This window comes from Lactuca serriola, chromosome 7 (assembly GCF_051521515.1).
Source record: "Lactuca serriola cultivar US96UC23 chromosome 7, Lser_US96UC23_V15, whole genome shotgun sequence".
Taxonomy (NCBI): domain Eukaryota; kingdom Viridiplantae; phylum Streptophyta; class Magnoliopsida; order Asterales; family Asteraceae; genus Lactuca; species Lactuca serriola.
The window spans coordinates 179,342,814-179,361,542 of NC_136414.1; the positions used below are offsets into that span (position 1 = coordinate 179,342,814).

The window sequence follows — 18,729 nt, forward strand, 5'->3', positions numbered from 1 at the left end:
TTTTGGGAAATCACCGCTCAGGCTCTGGCTGATTGTACACACTGCTCTGACTCGCCTTCTCTTAAACTCTTTCTCATTTTAGAAAAAATTATCTCTTTCGGAAATCTTTCTCAAATCCTCAGTTTGAGTCCAAATACACCTAAGGGTGCATCCGAATCCCTCAAACCAAGGCCCTGATACCAACTTGTAACGACGTAAATTCTCAAACAAATTTTTTATTTTCAAAACACATTAAATTCTCATTTCAAAATTTCAAAGACACAAGTATCTAAATTGTCAATCATTTCACAATTTAAATCACAATCCTAGAACCATAGAAACATCTCCCGCCAGTGTGTACAATCATGCCGGTGCCTTACCGGGATCCTCGGAACTACCTGAAAGACATAACACATAACACGGTAAGCATAAAGGTTAGTGAGTTCCCCAAAATACCACACACAGCACATCAGCCACTCGAGGCTATAACTCAATAAGACCCTCCGGTCAATGTGTCTTAGTGGGACCCTTCGGTCCCACAACTCAATTGGACCCACTGGTCCCTCAACTCAGCAACTCAATATAATACACAGTATGCATATCACAAAACAAATAGCAGGATATCTCTAACCACAAAACATACATATAAGACCCTCTGCTCACACATAAGTTACCACTCAAGGTAAGTATAGTGAGAAGACTCACCTCGTAAGCTAGCAAGTGAAAATCTCGTACTCAGAAATCTCGAACTCTACCCACTGGTCTAGCCACCGCCTAACACATAATAATTATCCCTAATTAATATTGGCCGTCAAGAAGCTAGACTAACCCTTCTACACTTACAGAAGGTTGAAAATACCATTTTACCCCTCCATAGGCTTAATAGTCCACAATTTGACCAAACCCTAAAAGTCAACAAAAGTCAATGGCAGGGAGTATGCTGTGCGTACTTGGCTGCCATGCAGGCATCGAGGATGTGCGACCCTTACGCCGTGCGTACTGGATTTACGCCCATCGTATACTCCAGCTTCCTCATTCTCACTCCTTTGGTCTTAAATGGTGAGCTTGGCTCATCTTGTAGATCCTGACTCTCTAATAGCTCCTAAACCATAAAATCAGTGACTTTAAGCCTTTGCATGGCTAAAAAGGTCACCAACCTCAAAATATACACTCTTTTGTCTCAAGTGAGCACATAACTCATGCATGGAGTGATTTTAATGTCCAAGATTGGATTTTTATGACATTACACTATTCATATGCTCAAAAGGGGTTGGTCCTAGTCTCTTGAGTTCAAGATCTCATCAAGTCTCCATCTTTTTGGGTCAAAACCCTAAAATAATCAAATAACATGCTCATAACAAAGGAAAGGCAAAGTCTGAAGCTTTATACCACAATAAGAAGCTTCCCACTCAGATTTGCTCGGATCTTGAAGCTTAGACTCCAACTCCTTCTTCTTAAAGACCTGCTCTTCTCTTCAAAACCACACAAACACTCTCAAGGCTCAAACACACACAAAAGCTCTAGAATGAGGGTTAAGGCACTCTTAGGGTTTTCTCTCTGGAAATGATGGCTAGAAATGAGGCCATCATATCCCTTATATAGGGGACTCACCCTAAATTTGGGTTTGCACTCTGGTCCTAGTACGCCCAACGTACTCACGGGTATGCCCATCGTACTAGGTGGTCTGCGCGATACTTGCACGCTGACGAGTATGCTAAGTGTACACCTCAGGTACGTCCCGCGTACTCATTCTTCACTCTTTTTATAACAAGGACCAAAATATACAGTAGCTAATTAGATCAAGGTTCTCGAAGTATCCCTGGACTCGGGATGTTACAATGACAATAGTTTACATCTAACAACAATTTAAAACTAATAAATTAAGTATAATATATTAAAATTAAAGACATAACTTTATAAGTAAAAGTAAAGATATTATTTTAATATTGAAATTTAGTTTATATATGATTACACTTTAGGTTTGATATTTGTTTAACCTTATTAACCAACTTATAATCATTATTAAAAAGAAATTGAAAAATCATGCGAGTTTCAAATGAATGTAGTGAAAGGAAAATTGTTTCCTTTATAAGTATACTAGTGAATTTCTAAGGACCGTGCTGAGCACGACCCATGAAGGGTAATTTTAGAATTTTAAGAACAATGTGCAATGTATTATCTTAAAAGGTTTCAATTAATGAATTAAGTTTTGTTGATTTAGATGTTTGGAAGTTGATTAAAGGTATATATGCATATTGTTTACAAAATTAGATAAAATATAAAAATTACAGTTAAAATGAATATAAATTGAAAATGGTATATAACTAATATTTACAGAAAATATTTTGTATGGTAATCATTTATACATATAATAAGGTAACTGATTTATTAGAAACTTGTATTTACGTACAATGCAGACTATGAGAAGCTGCTATCAAAAGTAATGGCCTATATACACCAAAAGAAGCTACGCCATTAACTGCGGTTAGTTAATATTTACATCGTTAAGTACCCAAAAAACTTGTTTACCATCTTGCAAAAAAAAAACATGTCTTTAACCATTAAAACCTAACATCAACTATTTTTCATGCAGTTTACCTTCAACCATTCTGTCCCAAACTATGAACTATTTTATCTTTTTTTTTCGGCCTTTTATCACAAGCTTCAGGATCGTGTTCTGTATTTGTAGGAAGTAGTGTGGTTTCACTTTTGGAGCAGCAAGTTGAAGTAACATCTGGAAGATGTGTTGTTGGTACTGATATTGTGCTGTCAACGAAAATGACTGCTGGTTGTTTGTTTAAAGTAGGTGATGGAGAGTTGGGTAAAACGATTGTGATATTTGGGTTTTCATCTCCTTTGTATGCTTCTACAATGCTAACTTTCGTTTCTTTTACTCCACGGAAACGTACATCATACAAGCGAACAAAGGCTACAACTTCTGATAATTCCAAGGCAGCTGCTTTGTCATTGTGAATGTCCATACCCTGTCACATGTTATGATGGTTATGCAATGTCTTTATAGCAAATACTTATTACAATTTTGAAGATAATAGCTAGTTATACTTACAACTTCTTCATTGGTTTTCACTTCTTCCGGATTGAAAAGTAAAAAAATTTCTATGTGGGGTGTAGTTAGCATGGCTTCAATACTTCCACTTTCATCAGTAATTGTAACAGTTGCCCGTATCCTAAAATTAAGGTGTTTGTATGAGAAATAGATTTATATTAATAATATGAGAAATAGTAAGGAAAGTGAATTTACATTGCCTCGATGTCCGATACAACTTTACAAGAAGGACACATGACAACCCATGTGGTGTCGGCTTCTAAAGCTCTATGACAATTCGAACATCCAGTGTACAAGAATCTTCTTCCTTTTCCAGAAAGTCCAAGTCTCCCTTTAATCCAAGGGGTCTTGAACTATTTTTTAAAGATGAAGTTACTTTGCAACTACAACATTTACATATACCTTTTGTCCAATATAACAATAAACTATGCATTTAAGTGTAGTAAGTTACAATGTTTGGAGAAGCAGTCACAACCCCAATGGAAAGTATAACATCATCCGGAGGATATGGGAGTAACAGTTCAGTATTTTTATGGTTTTCCATACGAAGTAACTCATCAATTTCGGTTCTGTTGTCTAGGTACCTATTCATTAGTAATATATAAGCACACATATGATAATATGGAAATTATATACTTATATTCAAAATTGAAAAGTATTTATGTATATAAATGTTTACCACTTTCGTAATTGCAAGTCCTCAGAAATAGGTGGATTGATCATGAATGTTGTGTTTGGTCTCGTTGTAAGGGAAATAGCTATAACATAAAGTCTCAATTTTAAACATTGTAAACTTATATAAAAATAGCTAAAGAGGGGCTTGCATATATACCATATATATAGGTATATATGATATATATTAAAAAATGTTGCTTACAGTTGAAGGTTGTGACTTTTAGCCTTAAACCAAAGATTAGTGGTGGTTGTCTTATGGCTTCCAACATTCTCCCTTCGTGTTCATCAAATTCTTTCCACAATGTGACATGTAACAATATTTTTCTACAATAAACGTATGGAAATTAATATAAAGTTCAATAATAAAGTAAAACTGAAAAAATGAAAATACGTTATATTGCATACTCTTTATTGATAATGATTATATCACGTCTTGTTAGAAGGTCAACACCGTGTTCCTGACTTGGTAAACATTGCAAGACAATACCCCTAACGTCTGCAATTGAAAAATTAATGAAGAAGTGTGCAAGTATAATTTACTCGGAAAGATAAATTATTAAATATTAGATGTAACCTTACTTTGTAGATTTTCTGATTCAGCATAGGCATGTAGTCTGCTGAATTTTGTAAACTAAAAATGAGCCCTGTCACTGTCGTTCCATCCTGATCCATCATCATAATTCTCTTGTATTCGCTATGTCTTTGGTCATATGTTGTACATGATGACATTCTAAGATTTGAACGGTGGCAGTCCAATGTTTTCCATGTGTTTGGTCGATTTCCATCACTGGGAATATACGTCTATCCATTTTAGCTTTAATTGTGAACAATAAATATTACTTATTTCAGTATAATATATAATAGCATAAAGGTACGTAAGAAGAATAAATCATAACTTTAAATCAATGTGAAACCAAATAAAAAGTAAGTTAGTGATATCATAAAAAACAAACCTGAACATGCGGACATGATAGTGTTTGTATGAAATAAATACTAACATCTAATGTTATATATAGGGTAAAAAACAAGACATGATGGTGTTTGTATGAAATAAATACTAACATCTAATGTTATATATATAGGGTAAAAAACAACTACGTGTTAAGTTAGAATCAAAGATGATGTCACTGTACAAAGGTAAAATAAAGCTGTCATTCATTAACAATAAATGGTAAAAACGTGGCATTAAAACAAGGGGTTAGCAGATCAATGAATGACTGTTTAACTATTATGCTTGTAAAAAAAGTATAAAATGAATTGGAAACTATTGAATCTTTATCTCTATGATATTTTGAATTATTATGTGTCAATGTTATCCATAATATAGGAGTCTAATGCGGATAACGAATGGTAACGAACGTGGCATGACCTTAGAATTTGATGTATGTCGTGACGTTAATACAAAGATGATTAAAAATTGCAATTATCCGCAAAAAAATAGAATTGATTGTTAATTATCTAATTTGCGGTATTTTTAAATACTATACATCAAACTTATTTTTATAATATATAAGGACATACATTAAAGATGCCATTTTTTGTTAAAGATAAAATGTTTTTATAACTGCAAGGTCGGAGAATTAATTATTAATAATATATAAGTGTGTGTCCAGGCGTTTAAAAGTAACGTATATTTGTTGCCATCGGAAAAATAATAAGGTATTTTATTATATTTGGTGCGAGTGAAGAACTTATAAAGATAATATTATTTTGAAAGTTGTAGATATTTACTGTTTGCCAACAATAGCAACATGCGATAAATAAAGAATCTTTTCTATATTGATAGCAAAAATCACATTACGTTTTTAAATTTTGAAAAAAATAGTAAAAATTGTTGCTACATTGGCATAATGATTAAAAAATCTAAGCAAGTTATTACAATAATTGGCATAATGATTAAAAATTTGAAGCATGTTATTACAATATTTTTAAAATCGGTTTGAACCGGTCGGAATATACAACTTGTTTTTATGTTTATTTTTAAGGTTTGAATTTTTAGATGTCAAATTATTGATTTATGTACGCAGGGAAATACTAAAAAACAATATATATATATATATATATATATATATATATATATATATATATATATATATATATATATATATATATACATATATATATATATATAGGGCTGGGTTAAAATGTTTTTTACATTTATTATGTGTTAGAATGCACCAATAGGAATTTAGTAAATTATATTATTATTTAATTAAATAATGATAGATATTAAATGGTTTCTATAATTGTATGTATATTAAATGATATCCATAATTATAATTTTCTCTTTATGGAAATTAATTAAATTCGTCATTAATGTCAGCAATAACATTCTTTCATAATGAATTCGTATCTAGGTTTTTATGTCAGCAATAACATTATTTCATACTCACTCATTTACAATACAATAAAATTGTATGGAATATAAAGAGTGAGGGTGTATTCTAGTAGAATATACTCTCGTTCTCCTAGAATACACGATTATTATTTTATATATGAATTCATTCTGAAAGAATATTATTATTTACATTAATGACGAATTAAATTAGTTTCCATAAAAAAAATTATAAATATGCATATCATTTAATATACATTTAATGTTTACTCAATTCTTATTGGTGCATTGTAGCACACAATATATATATATATATATATATATATATATATATATATATATATATATATATATATATATATATATATATATATAGACTGTCGAACCGGTTAAACCGATTGAACCGGGAAAAGTAACCACACATGTTTAACTAATTATCGGTAAAGAAATGCAACTTCCTATTATATTTACAAAATGTGTGCAAATAAATTGCACATTTGGATTTAAACCTTACTTCAACAACCTTTATTTATTGTCCCTGTCAAATAAAAAGACATTGATAAAGTTAGTTTAAGTTTTTCTTAAATTTAAATAATGTCTTTCTGATTTTGGTATGTAATAGCCAATAAAATAATAATACCTATAAGGTATATGTTCTGAGTGTTCTAGTAATGCATTAATGACGTAGCCATGTGTAAGCAAGCTCTTATTTATCTGATGTGCCCTGCAAAAAAGATAAGGATACCCTTTAGAATTGTCTCTTGCACATCTATCATCTGTTCATCTGTTGTGCGATTGTTTTCATATGTATCTATTTAAAAATGTGGATGAAAAAAGGTGCTTACTATAACTTTCGAAATTTAGTTGTTTGGAAGAAGTTGTAACTTTCCTATAACTATTTTGCTGTTTGGTAGAAAAGTAACAATGTGTATTTGTCAATCAATATAAGAGATGATGATTGTGATGGTTCAACAATATTTGTAATTGGTCACCTGCAAAGAAAGAACAAGTGTAAACGTGAAAAACTAAATTGAAAGTAAACCTAAAAGAAAATAAAATTTACAATAATGGAAGTTCACATGTAAGAATGTTGAGCTCGTTGTAAAACGTCCCGGTAGACAATGTTTTTAGTTGTTGTATTGTTGCAAGAAGAAGAAAAGCAGTCTTTTATGAAAATTTTTATATTTTCAATCTTTTTTGCACGTGAAAGTGCAACATAGAGTTGTCCATGTGAAAAGACAGGCTCCTTTAAATAAACACCAACAAAGTCTAAAGTTTGGCCATGGGCCTTGTTTATAGTCATGGCAAAGCATAATCTAATTGGGAATTGAAACCTGTTGAATGGAACACTATATTGTTCACCACTTGGTGGTTGCATTGGAATTCTATGAATAAAAACTTCTTTTCCAGCAAACTGTCCATAACTTATCTCTGCACGTATTACGTTTCTTTGAAAGTCTTTGCAAAAAAGCCTAGTACCATTACACAAGCCTTCAAATGGATTCATATTTCTTAACAAAATAATAGGCGAATTATACTTTAAAATGAGTTTATGAGGTGGCATACCATTTGGAGTTAAAGAGTGCAAAAGGTCTTCGTATTGAGCCTGATCATTTGGATCAGCAGTTTCATCAAAATTAATATACTCAGTCTCAAGACCTGGAAATTTATTTATTAAAATGTCATTAATTTCATCAACAAACAAATTTTTGGTGGTCAAAATAACATGATTAGAAGCAAAAGGAATATGTCCTTCAGATCTTATTTTAGCTAACAAGGCTCTGTATAGAAATGTTTTTCCAGTACCACTTGGACCATCAATAAAAAAAGCACCAAGTTTATTAGAATCAACTCTCCCAATTATCGTATTAAAAGCAAGTTGTTGTTCTTTGTTAAGAGTATGCATAGCCATTAAATCTTCCTCGGAAACATGAATACTTTTTTCTACTTTAATTTCTTTTGTTTGGTCTTCAAAAAGCGAATTATCATAATCATCAGGTAACACATTAAAGTCACGAAGATGCTTTCCCATCGATTTTAAAAAGCAATCAATCTGGTGAAATGCATAGTGTCTACTTTGAGAAAGTGTTTCCTTATTACATCTTAAGATATCTTCTAACATTGCATCTTCAAAACATGTCCACAACTGTCGAGGATTGTTCAGACATGTATAAACTAAAAGTGTTGCAAAAAGTCTGCGTAGTTCATATGGCATGTGAAATGTTGATGCTTCTTCTAAGCATAGTTGTTGAGTGTTGTCATCAAGTAAATAGCCACGTAGCAAAGCTGCTTCACGAAAAGTTTTAACTCTCACACCGTTGACAGATTTCAAGTCATCATATGATTTGGGACAACGAACTTTCGATAACAGAATCCTAAGATAATACCTTTCGCCTTCACTTGGATGAGCAATAACAATGCGACCTATTGAATCACCTATTTGCCTAGGTGACCACATCTTCTCGCCTGGTTTCCACACAAAGTGATCTGGAAATTGAGAATATGTAAGATTAAGTTTCTGTGCTAATTTATTTCTTGTATTCTCAACGAAGTACTCAGTCAACATGGTTTTTTTTGGCAGGATTATTCAAAACATTAATCAAACGTTCTTTTTCTTTTAAAAGTCAATGGTTGATAGTTTTCTAGATGAAGTGGAAAATGGATAACAGCCGGCTTAATTTCACCTAAAGAGAACTTAAAAATTCGCCAAGCACCTTCAGGAGGAGAAATCCACCTACCTGATTGATACTGGTCAATTTCATTTAAAAGTGTATGATTATTATCTGAAGAAGCATTGAAACTTATTCTATCACAACCTTTGCATATGTATTTATATATATACTTGACAGCCTTTATTGTAGAGCAAATTTCTATATTAATATGACAGTCGAACCTAGAAAGCAAATAAGCGTTATAGGGAATAACCCACCTATTATCAAGTATAGCACCTCTAACCTTAACCTTAGAGCCATTGTCCCACCTGCGATATATAGGATATACATCGTCAGTTTGACTAGTTTGACTTGTCTCAGAAGAAAATTTTTTGGGATACAAATTTTTACAGACACCTTTTTTTTTCATACAAACATTTGAAGGATTAAGAAGACCACAAGGGCCATGAAGCATATGCTTTACTACCATACGATATAAATGAGGATTAATTAACACTCTTATCAGGTATCTCTGCAGACACAATTCTATCATACTCTTCAGTAGTATACATCTTAAAGTTAGGCTTCAATATAATAAGAAAGTGTGCATGTGGAAGCCCTCTTTTTTGAAATTCGATAACGTAAGTAGAAGCAGCTATATCTCCAAATATATGATTCTTAAAAACTTCATGTTTAATTTGTTCAAGTTTAGCATGAAAAACTCTAACAATCAAATCAGCCCTGTTCTGGGCCTCTTCATGAACACTAAGATTTTGCTTTATTTCAGGCCAATTAGGGTTACATGTTACGGTTAAAAAAATATCAGGTTTTCCAAACTTTTGAACCAATGCCATAGCATCCACATATTTTTGCCTTATATTTCTAGGGCCACCAATAAAATTAGCAGGCAAAACTATTACAGCCGAACCCTCAGTTTCCCTACTTCCTATGGCATCTAAAATTCCTTGACGAAATTCTTGTCGTATTTCCTCTTGTTGTCTTCTGTGGAAGTCTAATCGTTGTGTTTCTAATTTAACAAAATTGTCAACTATATACTGTTGTAATAATCTACCAAAGTATAATAAAAAGGATTAATTTATCATGAGGTCTAATCTGAAGCTTGTAAGCATAATATTCTCTAACAGATACAAACCTACTACTTTCAGCATTTTTTTCCCAACAATGAAAAAAAAATATTCAAAGTGTAAGAAAAAGTAAGATAGAAATTTTAAAAAGCACCATTGTACCTATTTCTTCCATTTGCAATAAGCTTTCAGCATTTGCTATACTTCCAGAAGCAAATAGCTGCAACCTGCGACACATGTGGCTTATTATACACTCTTTGATCTTGAGTAGAAATAGTCTTAAGAACTATCTTATAGTCATGAAAATCAGGAACATCTCTCAAACTCCGGAAGAAAAAAGCATATGGATTATGTTTAAGATAATGTATACATTTTTCAGTTTGCAATTTAGACATTCGAGGAGTAACCAACAAACGATTTTCTATCTCACTATCAGAATCATGAAAATAAAGCTGCAAAATTTTATCACGATTACCTTGAAGACATAAATCATTTACAAAATGATAAATTTGACCTTGAAGTCTAAAAGTATATATATTCCTTTATCTCTCTTATTAAAGTTAATATCTGATGTAACACCTAAAGAGGTAAAAGCAAAATGATTATTGTATGTCCTAATATAATTTCTAAAATGCTTCGCCTCCTCAGACATGGAAGTTAAAAGATCTTGAATAACAATTGGAAGAACATTATTTGATAAAACAATACGACCAGTTAAACAACAAAACTCAGAAGTCTCTGTATAAAATTTAACAGCACCACAATGGGGACAATCACTAACAACAGGCAAATCTCTACCTGATGTATTAGAAGAAATTTTCCTCTTGCGTCTATTATTTTTAGGCTCCAAAACAAAATTTGGATTGTAACGTTGGCACTTCTTAATTTTTTTTTCTTTCCACCTTAGAATAGCACGCTTTCTGTACTCTTTTTTATTAAGAACATTATTAAAATCTGTAGTTTCCGCATTGAAAACTAAATTTCTTACGTCATAGACCGAATTCATTTCAACCTCCATATAGTAACCTTTTACACCTTATATATATACCTACAGAGAAAAAAAAACAAACAATTTCCCACATAAAAATCTATTGCATTAAGGAATGCTATTATTATTATTATAGTGATATTAATTGGTATGAGTAATATATTTGAAAGGTGATCAATTATTGTTGTGAAAATGCATAGACATATAACGGGTTTTTTTTTGTTAATAATTTGCCTTCCACCAGAGTGATTATGAAAGTAATGCTTTGATGTATTTCTTTTTTTGATCCTTCAAATCCAAAGTGTGTTAAACATAAACTACAAATTAAAAAGAATGATGAATTATGTGTAATCATTGCAATGGTTATAATAGGCAGGCAGTGTTTTAGATAAAAGGTTTCTATTTAGTGAGCGAAAATGAAATTGCAATTAATTAGAGCACATCTACAAATCAATGTGTTCCTAAATAAGAAATTTCTTTCAGCCTTTCTACAAATATGTTATGGGCAACCAATAAGAAAGGTGCCATTTTGAAATATGGTGATCAATGCATCTATTACAACTTACCTACAATAACATCCACTGATATTTCATAGTTCAGAAAAAAAAAATTTAAAAATTCAATAGAAGAAAATAAAACAATTATTGTTTAAATGCTACAACAAGAATTAGTGTATCCCAACATATAGTAAAAAATCATAGATAAAACGAAAGCACTTCAAATTATTTTACAACCACATGCAATTTGAATTATTGTAGAAAGAACCTACATGTGCGTTAAAAATAGAAAAGAACCATAAAAACTGTTATTTGTATAGATAAAAGTAATTGAAAAATCATAGATAAAGTGTAAAATTTAATTAACAAACAAACCATAGAAAAGCATGTAAAATAAAATAACATCAGATGAGCTTTGTACTTACATTCCGTTATGGATGCAGGCATTATACTTTATCATTGGGTCTAAATAATAGTTTCAGCATCAGTTAACATCTTGGGTCATTTGTTGATACCAAAGATGAAGGTTGTCTGAAACATGGAAAATAAGTAGTTGATATAAGAATTCATGCTACTGACATGTTTTTATTTTTAATTCTATTATTTGTCATAAAGTTCAATACCAATTTATTTTATGAAAGGGAATATTGTACATGTTTTTATTTTTAATTCTATTAATTATCATAAAGTTCAATACCAATTTATTTTATGAAAGGGAATATTGTATAATGGGTTGTTTGGATGACTTTTTGGCTACAATTGGTGAAGGTGTGATTGTTGGTAGCGCTAAAGGAGGAGGTTGGCGAGTAGGTGGTGAAAGAGATTCGGCTAGCCACAGAGCTTACAACTGTTATGCTTTATGTTAAGGATATTGAAATCGATGAAAATAAGATTCATAAAGAATGAGCCGAAAGATTGACAATACCATACATAAGTTGAATTGAACCCACCACACAGTTGGATGAGAAACCAACCTAAAATACAGCTGATGGAACAACATTTTTATCCTTGTTGTCAAGCTGCAAAGTAACCCAAAACAGAATGAAAAAACCCCAAACCATTGGCAGAACATCCCTAAAATAGCATAGAAAAATGGCCCTTCAAACAGTAATGAAACATCCCGACATCTGCAACAAAATAGGACCACAACTTTTGTCTTTGAAATAAACACCTTCTTCAATTTATGACTGACACAATAAAATGGGAAATCCCAACCTCTTTAAAATCATTTTAAAATAAAAAGTCTGTATCTTCACCTTTCTCAAACAGTTGTCTATTCTTGAATCCAAGTAAAAACCTGGACATAACTTTTCCTTTGATAACCTGGATTCAAATGGAGCTCTTTTGGAGAGGTTAAACTATCCACTTCAGAAAAGCAGAACTGTAAGTCCCACGTATATATATATATATATATATATATATATATATATATATATATATATATATATATATATATGATGTACTATTTAGACTATCAAATATGTACTTGGTAACCAATATAATTAAAGGATTATATCAACCAAACTAACACTTTGATTGTATTAGAGAAATTCAGTATCACAAAAACTCTAACAATTGACCTACCTCTATACATGATCAACGCATACATATATAGATCTAGAATTTATATTGGATTACAATTCCTAAATAAAGAATTAGGAAACTTTCCATATAACGCGTATCTTGGACAGCACTCCAAAACACTGATGGGTCGACCCGCGACATTAAGCCCATGGTCTCAACCCATTCGACCAACAATCACCCCCTGAATGGTTGAGACGGCAACTCGCACACACCGAGTAACGATCTCATTTCATCGAACCTTACTCGCGCTAAGGCTTTTGTTAGGGGATCCGCTACTTGTTCTTTTCCCGCCACGTGTTCGACTTCAACTTGCTCGTTTTCCACATGCTCTCGAATGAAGTGGAAACGAGTGTGAATATGTTTGCTCCTCCCGTGAAACACCGGATTTTTAGACAACGCAATTGCCGACTTGTTGTCTATACGAATCAAGTTGTTTCTCTAATCCGGTCACCTCCGCGAGCAACTCCCTTAGCCAAATTGCTTGGCATGCTGCTGAAGTAGCTGCCATGAACTCGGCTTCACACGAAGATAAAGCAACGGTTTCTTGCTTTTGCGAACACCACGTAATATGGGATTTACCAAGAAAGAAAATGTGACCAGTAGTACTTCGACCATCATCCATGTCTACATTATGACTATTATCACTATAACCCAAAAGTTTCAACTCGTCACACTTTTCATATTTAATTCCAAGCGAAATTGTACCACGAAGGTAACGAAGAATTTGCTTGATCGCGCGTGCATGAGATTCTCTCGGACTTTGCATATAACGACTTACTACCCCGACCGAGTAAGATAAGTCTAGACGAGTGTGAAGGAGGTAGCGTAAGCATCCAACTATCCTTCTGTAATTAGTGGCTTCAACTTCTGGTTCATTCTCGGCTTTCGATAATTTTAGTCCCGGTTCCATTGGACATTGAGTGGCATTGCATTCTTCCATCCCGACTTCTTTTAAAATTTTCATTGCATATCCATCTTGCTTTATAGTGACACAACCCTTTTCTTGAGAAACCTCAATGCCCAAGTAATAAGTCAACAAGCCAAGATCTGACATTTCAAACTTTGACGACATCATGTTTTTGAATTGGCTTGTTATTTCATGACACTTTCCCGTTACGAATAAGTCATCTATGTACACTGCCACAATGACATATTCTCCTTTTGAAGCCTTTTTATAAACTGTCGTTTCTTGAAAACATCGTTTAAAACCCATTCCTCGTAAGATGCCATCAAGTTTAATGTTCCACGCCCTTGGTGCTTGTCTTAGGCCATATAAAGCTTTTGCTAACTTGTAAACTTTTTCTTCTTCTCCTTTTTTCTCAAAACCTTCGGGTTGTTGTACGTACACTTCTTCTTTTAATTCACCATGCAAGAAGGCCGTCTTTACATCCAAGTGATAAATTTTCCATCCCTTCCCGACCGCAAGAGCAATCAATAAACGAATCGTCTCGAGTCGGGCTACTGGTGCGAAAACTTCATCAAAATCAATCCCGTGTTCTTGTACATAGCCTTTTGCTACGAGTCGCGCTTTGTACCTAGAAATAGATCTGTCTGCATTTCTTTTGATTTTATATACCCACTTTAATCCGATGGGTTTAACATTCTTGGGAAGAGACACCAACTTCCAAGTTTTATTCCTTTCAATTGACTCAATCTCATCTTTCATTTCCTTAAGCCATTCGGGTTTCACAATGGGTTCTTTTAAAGTACTTGGTTCCTCGTCAAACGATAACATTAATTCGTTCATGTTAAGCTCATAATCATTGAGGTGAATTGGTAAAACGGAAACACGATTAGAACGACGTACCGGGTTATTCTCCAACTCGTTATTGCCGTCGGACTCGTGATCGCTGCTGTTCGTATCAGGTTCTGTCGAGATTGCACTGTCCACTGTTAGGCACGGCGCTACTGATGGGCTTTCATTTAAATGTTGCGGAGATGGGGTGGCATTGGTATTGGGCTGGTGAGGCCCATTATGTGGCTGATTTATCAAAGTGGCCCAAGTAATTTTGAAAGTTCCAGAATCATTTTCTTTTTTCACTGTTATTGTTCTCGTACCTTTTTCCATTGCCATGACAACTTTTCATCATAAGTTACATTGTTGCTTATAATAATTTTATTTTCATATGGGTTAAATAAACGAGCACCTCCCGAACCCGGTTCCGTTCCAAAATAAACCAATTGTCTCGATATATCGTCAAGTTTCTTTAGATGTTTCGAAACAATCCTTTCATACGCAACGCATCCGAACACCTTTAGATCTTCAAGATTCGGTTTTTGACCATAGAGTTTTTCGTAAGGCGTGACTCCTACTAAAGCTCTCGTAGGGGTACGATTTATAATATAAGTTGCATGTCGAATGGTTTCTCCCCAAAACTGATTTGGAACTTCTTTTGCTTTCATAAGACATCGTGTCATCTCGATTAGCGTCCGGTTTCGTCGTTCTACTATGCCGTTTTGTTGGGGTGAGTACGGAGTCGTTAACATTCTTGCAACACCTTCTTCGCTCCAAAAACGATTAAAATCATTTGAAGTAAACTCTCCCCCTCTATCTGTGTGGAACGTCTTTATAGCCTTCCCGGTCCTATGTTCAATGGACTTTTTGAATTTTTTAATTACATCCGCCGCGTCGTTTTTGTGTTTTAACAAAAAAGACCACATGTATCTAGAAAATCGTCAATTAGCACCAAAATATAAACGTTACCGGCCTCAATAGGCCCACAAATATCTCCGTGTAACATCTCGAGAATATTTTTAGACTTATAATTGGTTTTCTTCGGGAATGTGTGTTTGTTTTGTTTGCCTATCATGCAAATTTCGCAAACTTCTTCTTGATGTTTCAAAATTGGAACTTCATTAGTCAACTTGTGCATCATATTCACCGCACCAAATTTGATATGGCCTAGTCGTGCATGCCATAACCAAGACTCGTCATCAATGTTTGCTTGCAAACATTGGGGTTTTCCAACTTTAAGCCGTGTTTTATAAAGACGATTTTCATTACGTGGAACCTTCATTAGCAACCTTCCATTTCAATCTTTCATTGTCATGTAATCACCATGCATTCTAATGTCACAACCGGATAGTGTCGTTTGGCCAAGACTTATGACATTGCTACGAAGAGAGGGAATATAGTAGATATCTTTCATAACTTTTTGCTCACCGTTTTTTCCTTCGAACAAAATTGATCCTTTTCCTTCAATTCGAACACACGAGCCATCTCCAAATCTTACTCTTCCGGTTATCCGTTTATTCAACTCCGAAAAATTTGAGTACTTCCCGGTCATGTGATTACTTGGCCCATTGTCGAGGTACCACATATCGTCGTCTTCTTGATTTGCCTCTACTTTGGGTGGAATGTATTTGTCTTCATTTAGGAAGATTGTCTCCTCTTGCATCATAAAAAATGTTCCTTCTTCGTGATCGACCTCCTCTCGGGCATCGTTGAGATTTGCTTCATGTTTCCTGTTACGTTCCGGGCATCACGAAACAAAGTGTCCAAACTTATCACAGCGGTAACACTGAATATTTGATAGGTCTCTTTGTTCATGATTTTTGCCTTTTCGTCTTTGATCATCACGATTCTTTGATGAGTCCCTTTGATCGTGGTTTTGGGTGTTATCTCGACCACGGCCACGTCCTTGGCCTCGTCCCCCACGGTATGCACCACGTCCTCTCCCATGGCTTGAGTCTTGGTTTCGATTTAAGTTATCGGTCTTGGCATAAAGTAGCTTTTCACTGGAATCGGATGCTTTGCCGATTTCTTTAGTCCGTTCCTCGTAAGCTTTCAGCCGCCCAACTACATCTTCAAAAGTAATGGTTTTTAAATCCAAAACTTGCTCGAGTGCTGCTACGATGTGAATGAATCGACTAGGAAGACTTGTAAGAAATTTCTTCACCAGCTTCTCTTGTGAGATTGTTCCTCCAAGTGTCGTTGAAACGATCGCAAGTCCTGATAGTTTTGAAGATAAATCGTCAATAGTGCTCGTATCTTTCATCTTCAAACTTTCGAATTCCGAGTCAATGTTTGCAAACGTGCTTCCTTCACTCGATCCGCACCCATGTTCCGAGATTTGATTGCATCCCACATCTCCTTAGCAGTGGCGAGATTCCCGATTTGCAAGATTAAATCTTCCGGTATTGATTGAAACAATAATCCCATCACAATATTGTTTCTCTTTGCATCCGTTGAACCCGGATCAACCATGTCCCACACGCCGTGAATGTCGAGTAAAACTTTCATATGCATGTTCCATATCGTGTAGTTTAATGGCGTCAGCTGCGGAAATTGAAACGAGATCGAGTGTGCCTCCTTCACGGGCAGATTCACTCCGTCTCCTGCCATGAATAATCAACAACAAACCACACACCTTCTTCAACGGATGAGCAATAAAATAATGATTCCAATTAAGAAAATGGAAACGACGACCAATAGGACCAGATGCTTTTTCTTTAATTGGACCACAAGAAAACAATTGTTTTATTCAAAACGTGTTCTTGATCCAGGAAACAATTAATAAATAATTGGGGTATTAAATACTTGGAGGAAAAGCAACACTTTTGCATAAGAAGAAAAGCTTTTGCCAGCTTGAAAAAATCAATTGATCGGGAGCAAGAAGTTGTGGCTCTGATACCAATTAGAGGATTATATCAACCAAACTAACACTTTGATTGTATTAGAGAAATTCATTTTTTTTCAACCAAACTAACACTTTGATTGTATTAGAGAAATTCAGTATCACAAAAACTCTAACAATTGACCTACCTCTATATATGATCAACGCATACATATATAGATCTAGAATTCATATTGGATTACAATTCCTAAACAAAGAATTAGGAAACTATCCATATAACGCGTATCTTGGACAACACTCCAAAACACCAATGGGTCGACCCGCGACATTAAGCCCATGGTCTCAACCCATTCGACCAACATATGTTTTGTTAGGAACATATTTAGTTGATAATATCGTACCAAATGAGTAATCAAGTTATGACAATAACTAAAAATTACCATAATATTACCATACCAAAAAATTTACTTTGAATATATATATATATATATATATATATATATATATATATATATATATATATATATATATATATATATATAACGATCATATATTTCAATTTCCAAGTGTGATTAGTTCTACCAGTTTTATGATAAGTTGGTATGTATACCAATTTGTACCAATCAAATTTATTTATAGTCATACAAATTTATAATAAATATATTTGGCATCTTACTGATAGAATATTTTTTACTAATTATAATTAGTACCATACACTGTTTAAAGAAAATAACAAACAATAACGTACCATGGTTACCTTATATATTACTATCTTTCGTTTATTTATACTATTATGGGAGAAAAAAAAAGCACAATCCAGTTAAACTATTAAAATGAAAAGATAACATATTTCTATTAAAATAATGAATTTCGTTTATTATGCATAACAATGTTTTTTTTGTCTTCATTTGTTTTTCCAAAGTGTTATAGTATACAAGATTTTTTTCCTTTCATTTGTTTTTTCAAATGTTATACTATAGAACTATACAAGAGTTAAAATTTGACCCACTTTTATGGACCGATGCTTATTTCCATGTGCTTTTTATCTTAGTAGTCGGGACCGGGCCGTGGACAGTGGACACAAAACGTACTTCACATGTCTATTTTCTAAGTTTTGGCTTTCGAATAATCAATAAAAGAAAATGAAAATTAAATAGTATACTAACGTTATTTTTGACATACTGGCTCAAAAAATACATATTAGCTGAAAAAATAGTTGTTAAATAAAAAGTTAGTTGGTAGCTGAAAAGTTTGCTGATAAAAAGTTACGATAGGTAAAATTAGTTGTAAG

At 33.4% G+C, this 18,729-nt stretch overlaps 3 protein-coding genes across 3 annotated transcripts; all 3 read right to left on the reverse strand.

The window, feature by feature from the left end:
• Positions 1–2,299: 2,299 nt before the first annotated feature.
• Positions 2,300–4,570, reverse strand: LOC145062753 (uncharacterized). The gene is made up of 7 exons (XM_079010352.1): positions 4,301–4,570; positions 4,127–4,217; positions 3,924–4,045; positions 3,726–3,804; positions 3,242–3,630; positions 3,047–3,167; positions 2,300–2,963 (listed from the first exon to the last, which is right to left on the reverse strand). The coding sequence occupies exons 5-7, from the start codon at positions 3,280–3,282 to the stop codon at positions 2,580–2,582; spliced, it is 546 nt and encodes a 181-aa protein (XP_078866478.1). The 5' UTR covers positions 3,283–3,630; positions 3,726–3,804; positions 3,924–4,045; positions 4,127–4,217; positions 4,301–4,570; the 3' UTR covers positions 2,300–2,579.
• A 1,944-nt stretch (positions 4,571–6,514) lies between these two features.
• On the reverse strand, positions 6,515–9,587 carry LOC145062456 (uncharacterized). Its single transcript, XM_079010059.1, has 2 exons — positions 6,902–9,587; positions 6,515–6,780 (listed from the first exon to the last, which is right to left on the reverse strand). The coding sequence occupies exon 1, from the start codon at positions 8,620–8,622 to the stop codon at positions 7,132–7,134; it is 1,491 nt and encodes a 496-aa protein (XP_078866185.1). The 5' UTR covers positions 8,623–9,587; the 3' UTR covers positions 6,515–6,780; positions 6,902–7,131.
• Positions 9,588–15,893: 6,306 nt separating this feature from the next.
• On the reverse strand, positions 15,894–17,206 carry LOC145064595 (uncharacterized). The gene is made up of 3 exons (XM_079012012.1): positions 16,897–17,206; positions 16,384–16,813; positions 15,894–16,326 (listed from the first exon to the last, which is right to left on the reverse strand). The coding sequence occupies exons 1-3, from the start codon at positions 17,204–17,206 to the stop codon at positions 15,894–15,896; spliced, it is 1,173 nt and encodes a 390-aa protein (XP_078868138.1).
• Between the last annotated feature and the right edge of the window lie 1,523 nt (positions 17,207–18,729).

What these genes read in the sequence shown, in the direction of transcription:
- LOC145062456 (XM_079010059.1), bottom strand. Translation starts at nt 8,622, where the DNA reads ATGTTGACTGAGTACTTCGTTGAGAATACAAGAAATAAATTAGCACAG.
- LOC145064595 (XM_079012012.1), bottom strand. Translation starts at nt 17,206, where the DNA reads ATGGCAGGAGACGGAGTGAATCTGCCCGTGAAGGAGGCACACTCGATC. An exon ending in GGATCGAGTGAAGGAAGCAC is followed by an intron (nt 16,814 to 16,896) that starts GTTTGCAAACAT and finishes CAAAACTATCAG; the next exon opens with GACTTGCGATCGTTTCAACG. An exon ending in AGAGACCTATCAAATATTCA is followed by an intron (nt 16,327 to 16,383) that starts GTGTTACCGCTG and finishes GGAACGTAACAG; the next exon opens with GAAACATGAAGCAAATCTCA.
- LOC145062753 (XM_079010352.1), bottom strand. Translation starts at nt 3,282, where the DNA reads ATGTGTCCTTCTTGTAAAGTTGTATCGGACATCGAGGCAAT. An exon ending in GTATCGGACATCGAGGCAAT is followed by an intron (nt 3,168 to 3,241) that starts GTAAATTCACTT and finishes CCTTAATTTTAG; the next exon opens with GATACGGGCAACTGTTACAA. An exon ending in TGAAAACCAATGAAGAAGTT is followed by an intron (nt 2,964 to 3,046) that starts GTAAGTATAACT and finishes AACATGTGACAG; the next exon opens with GGTATGGACATTCACAATGA.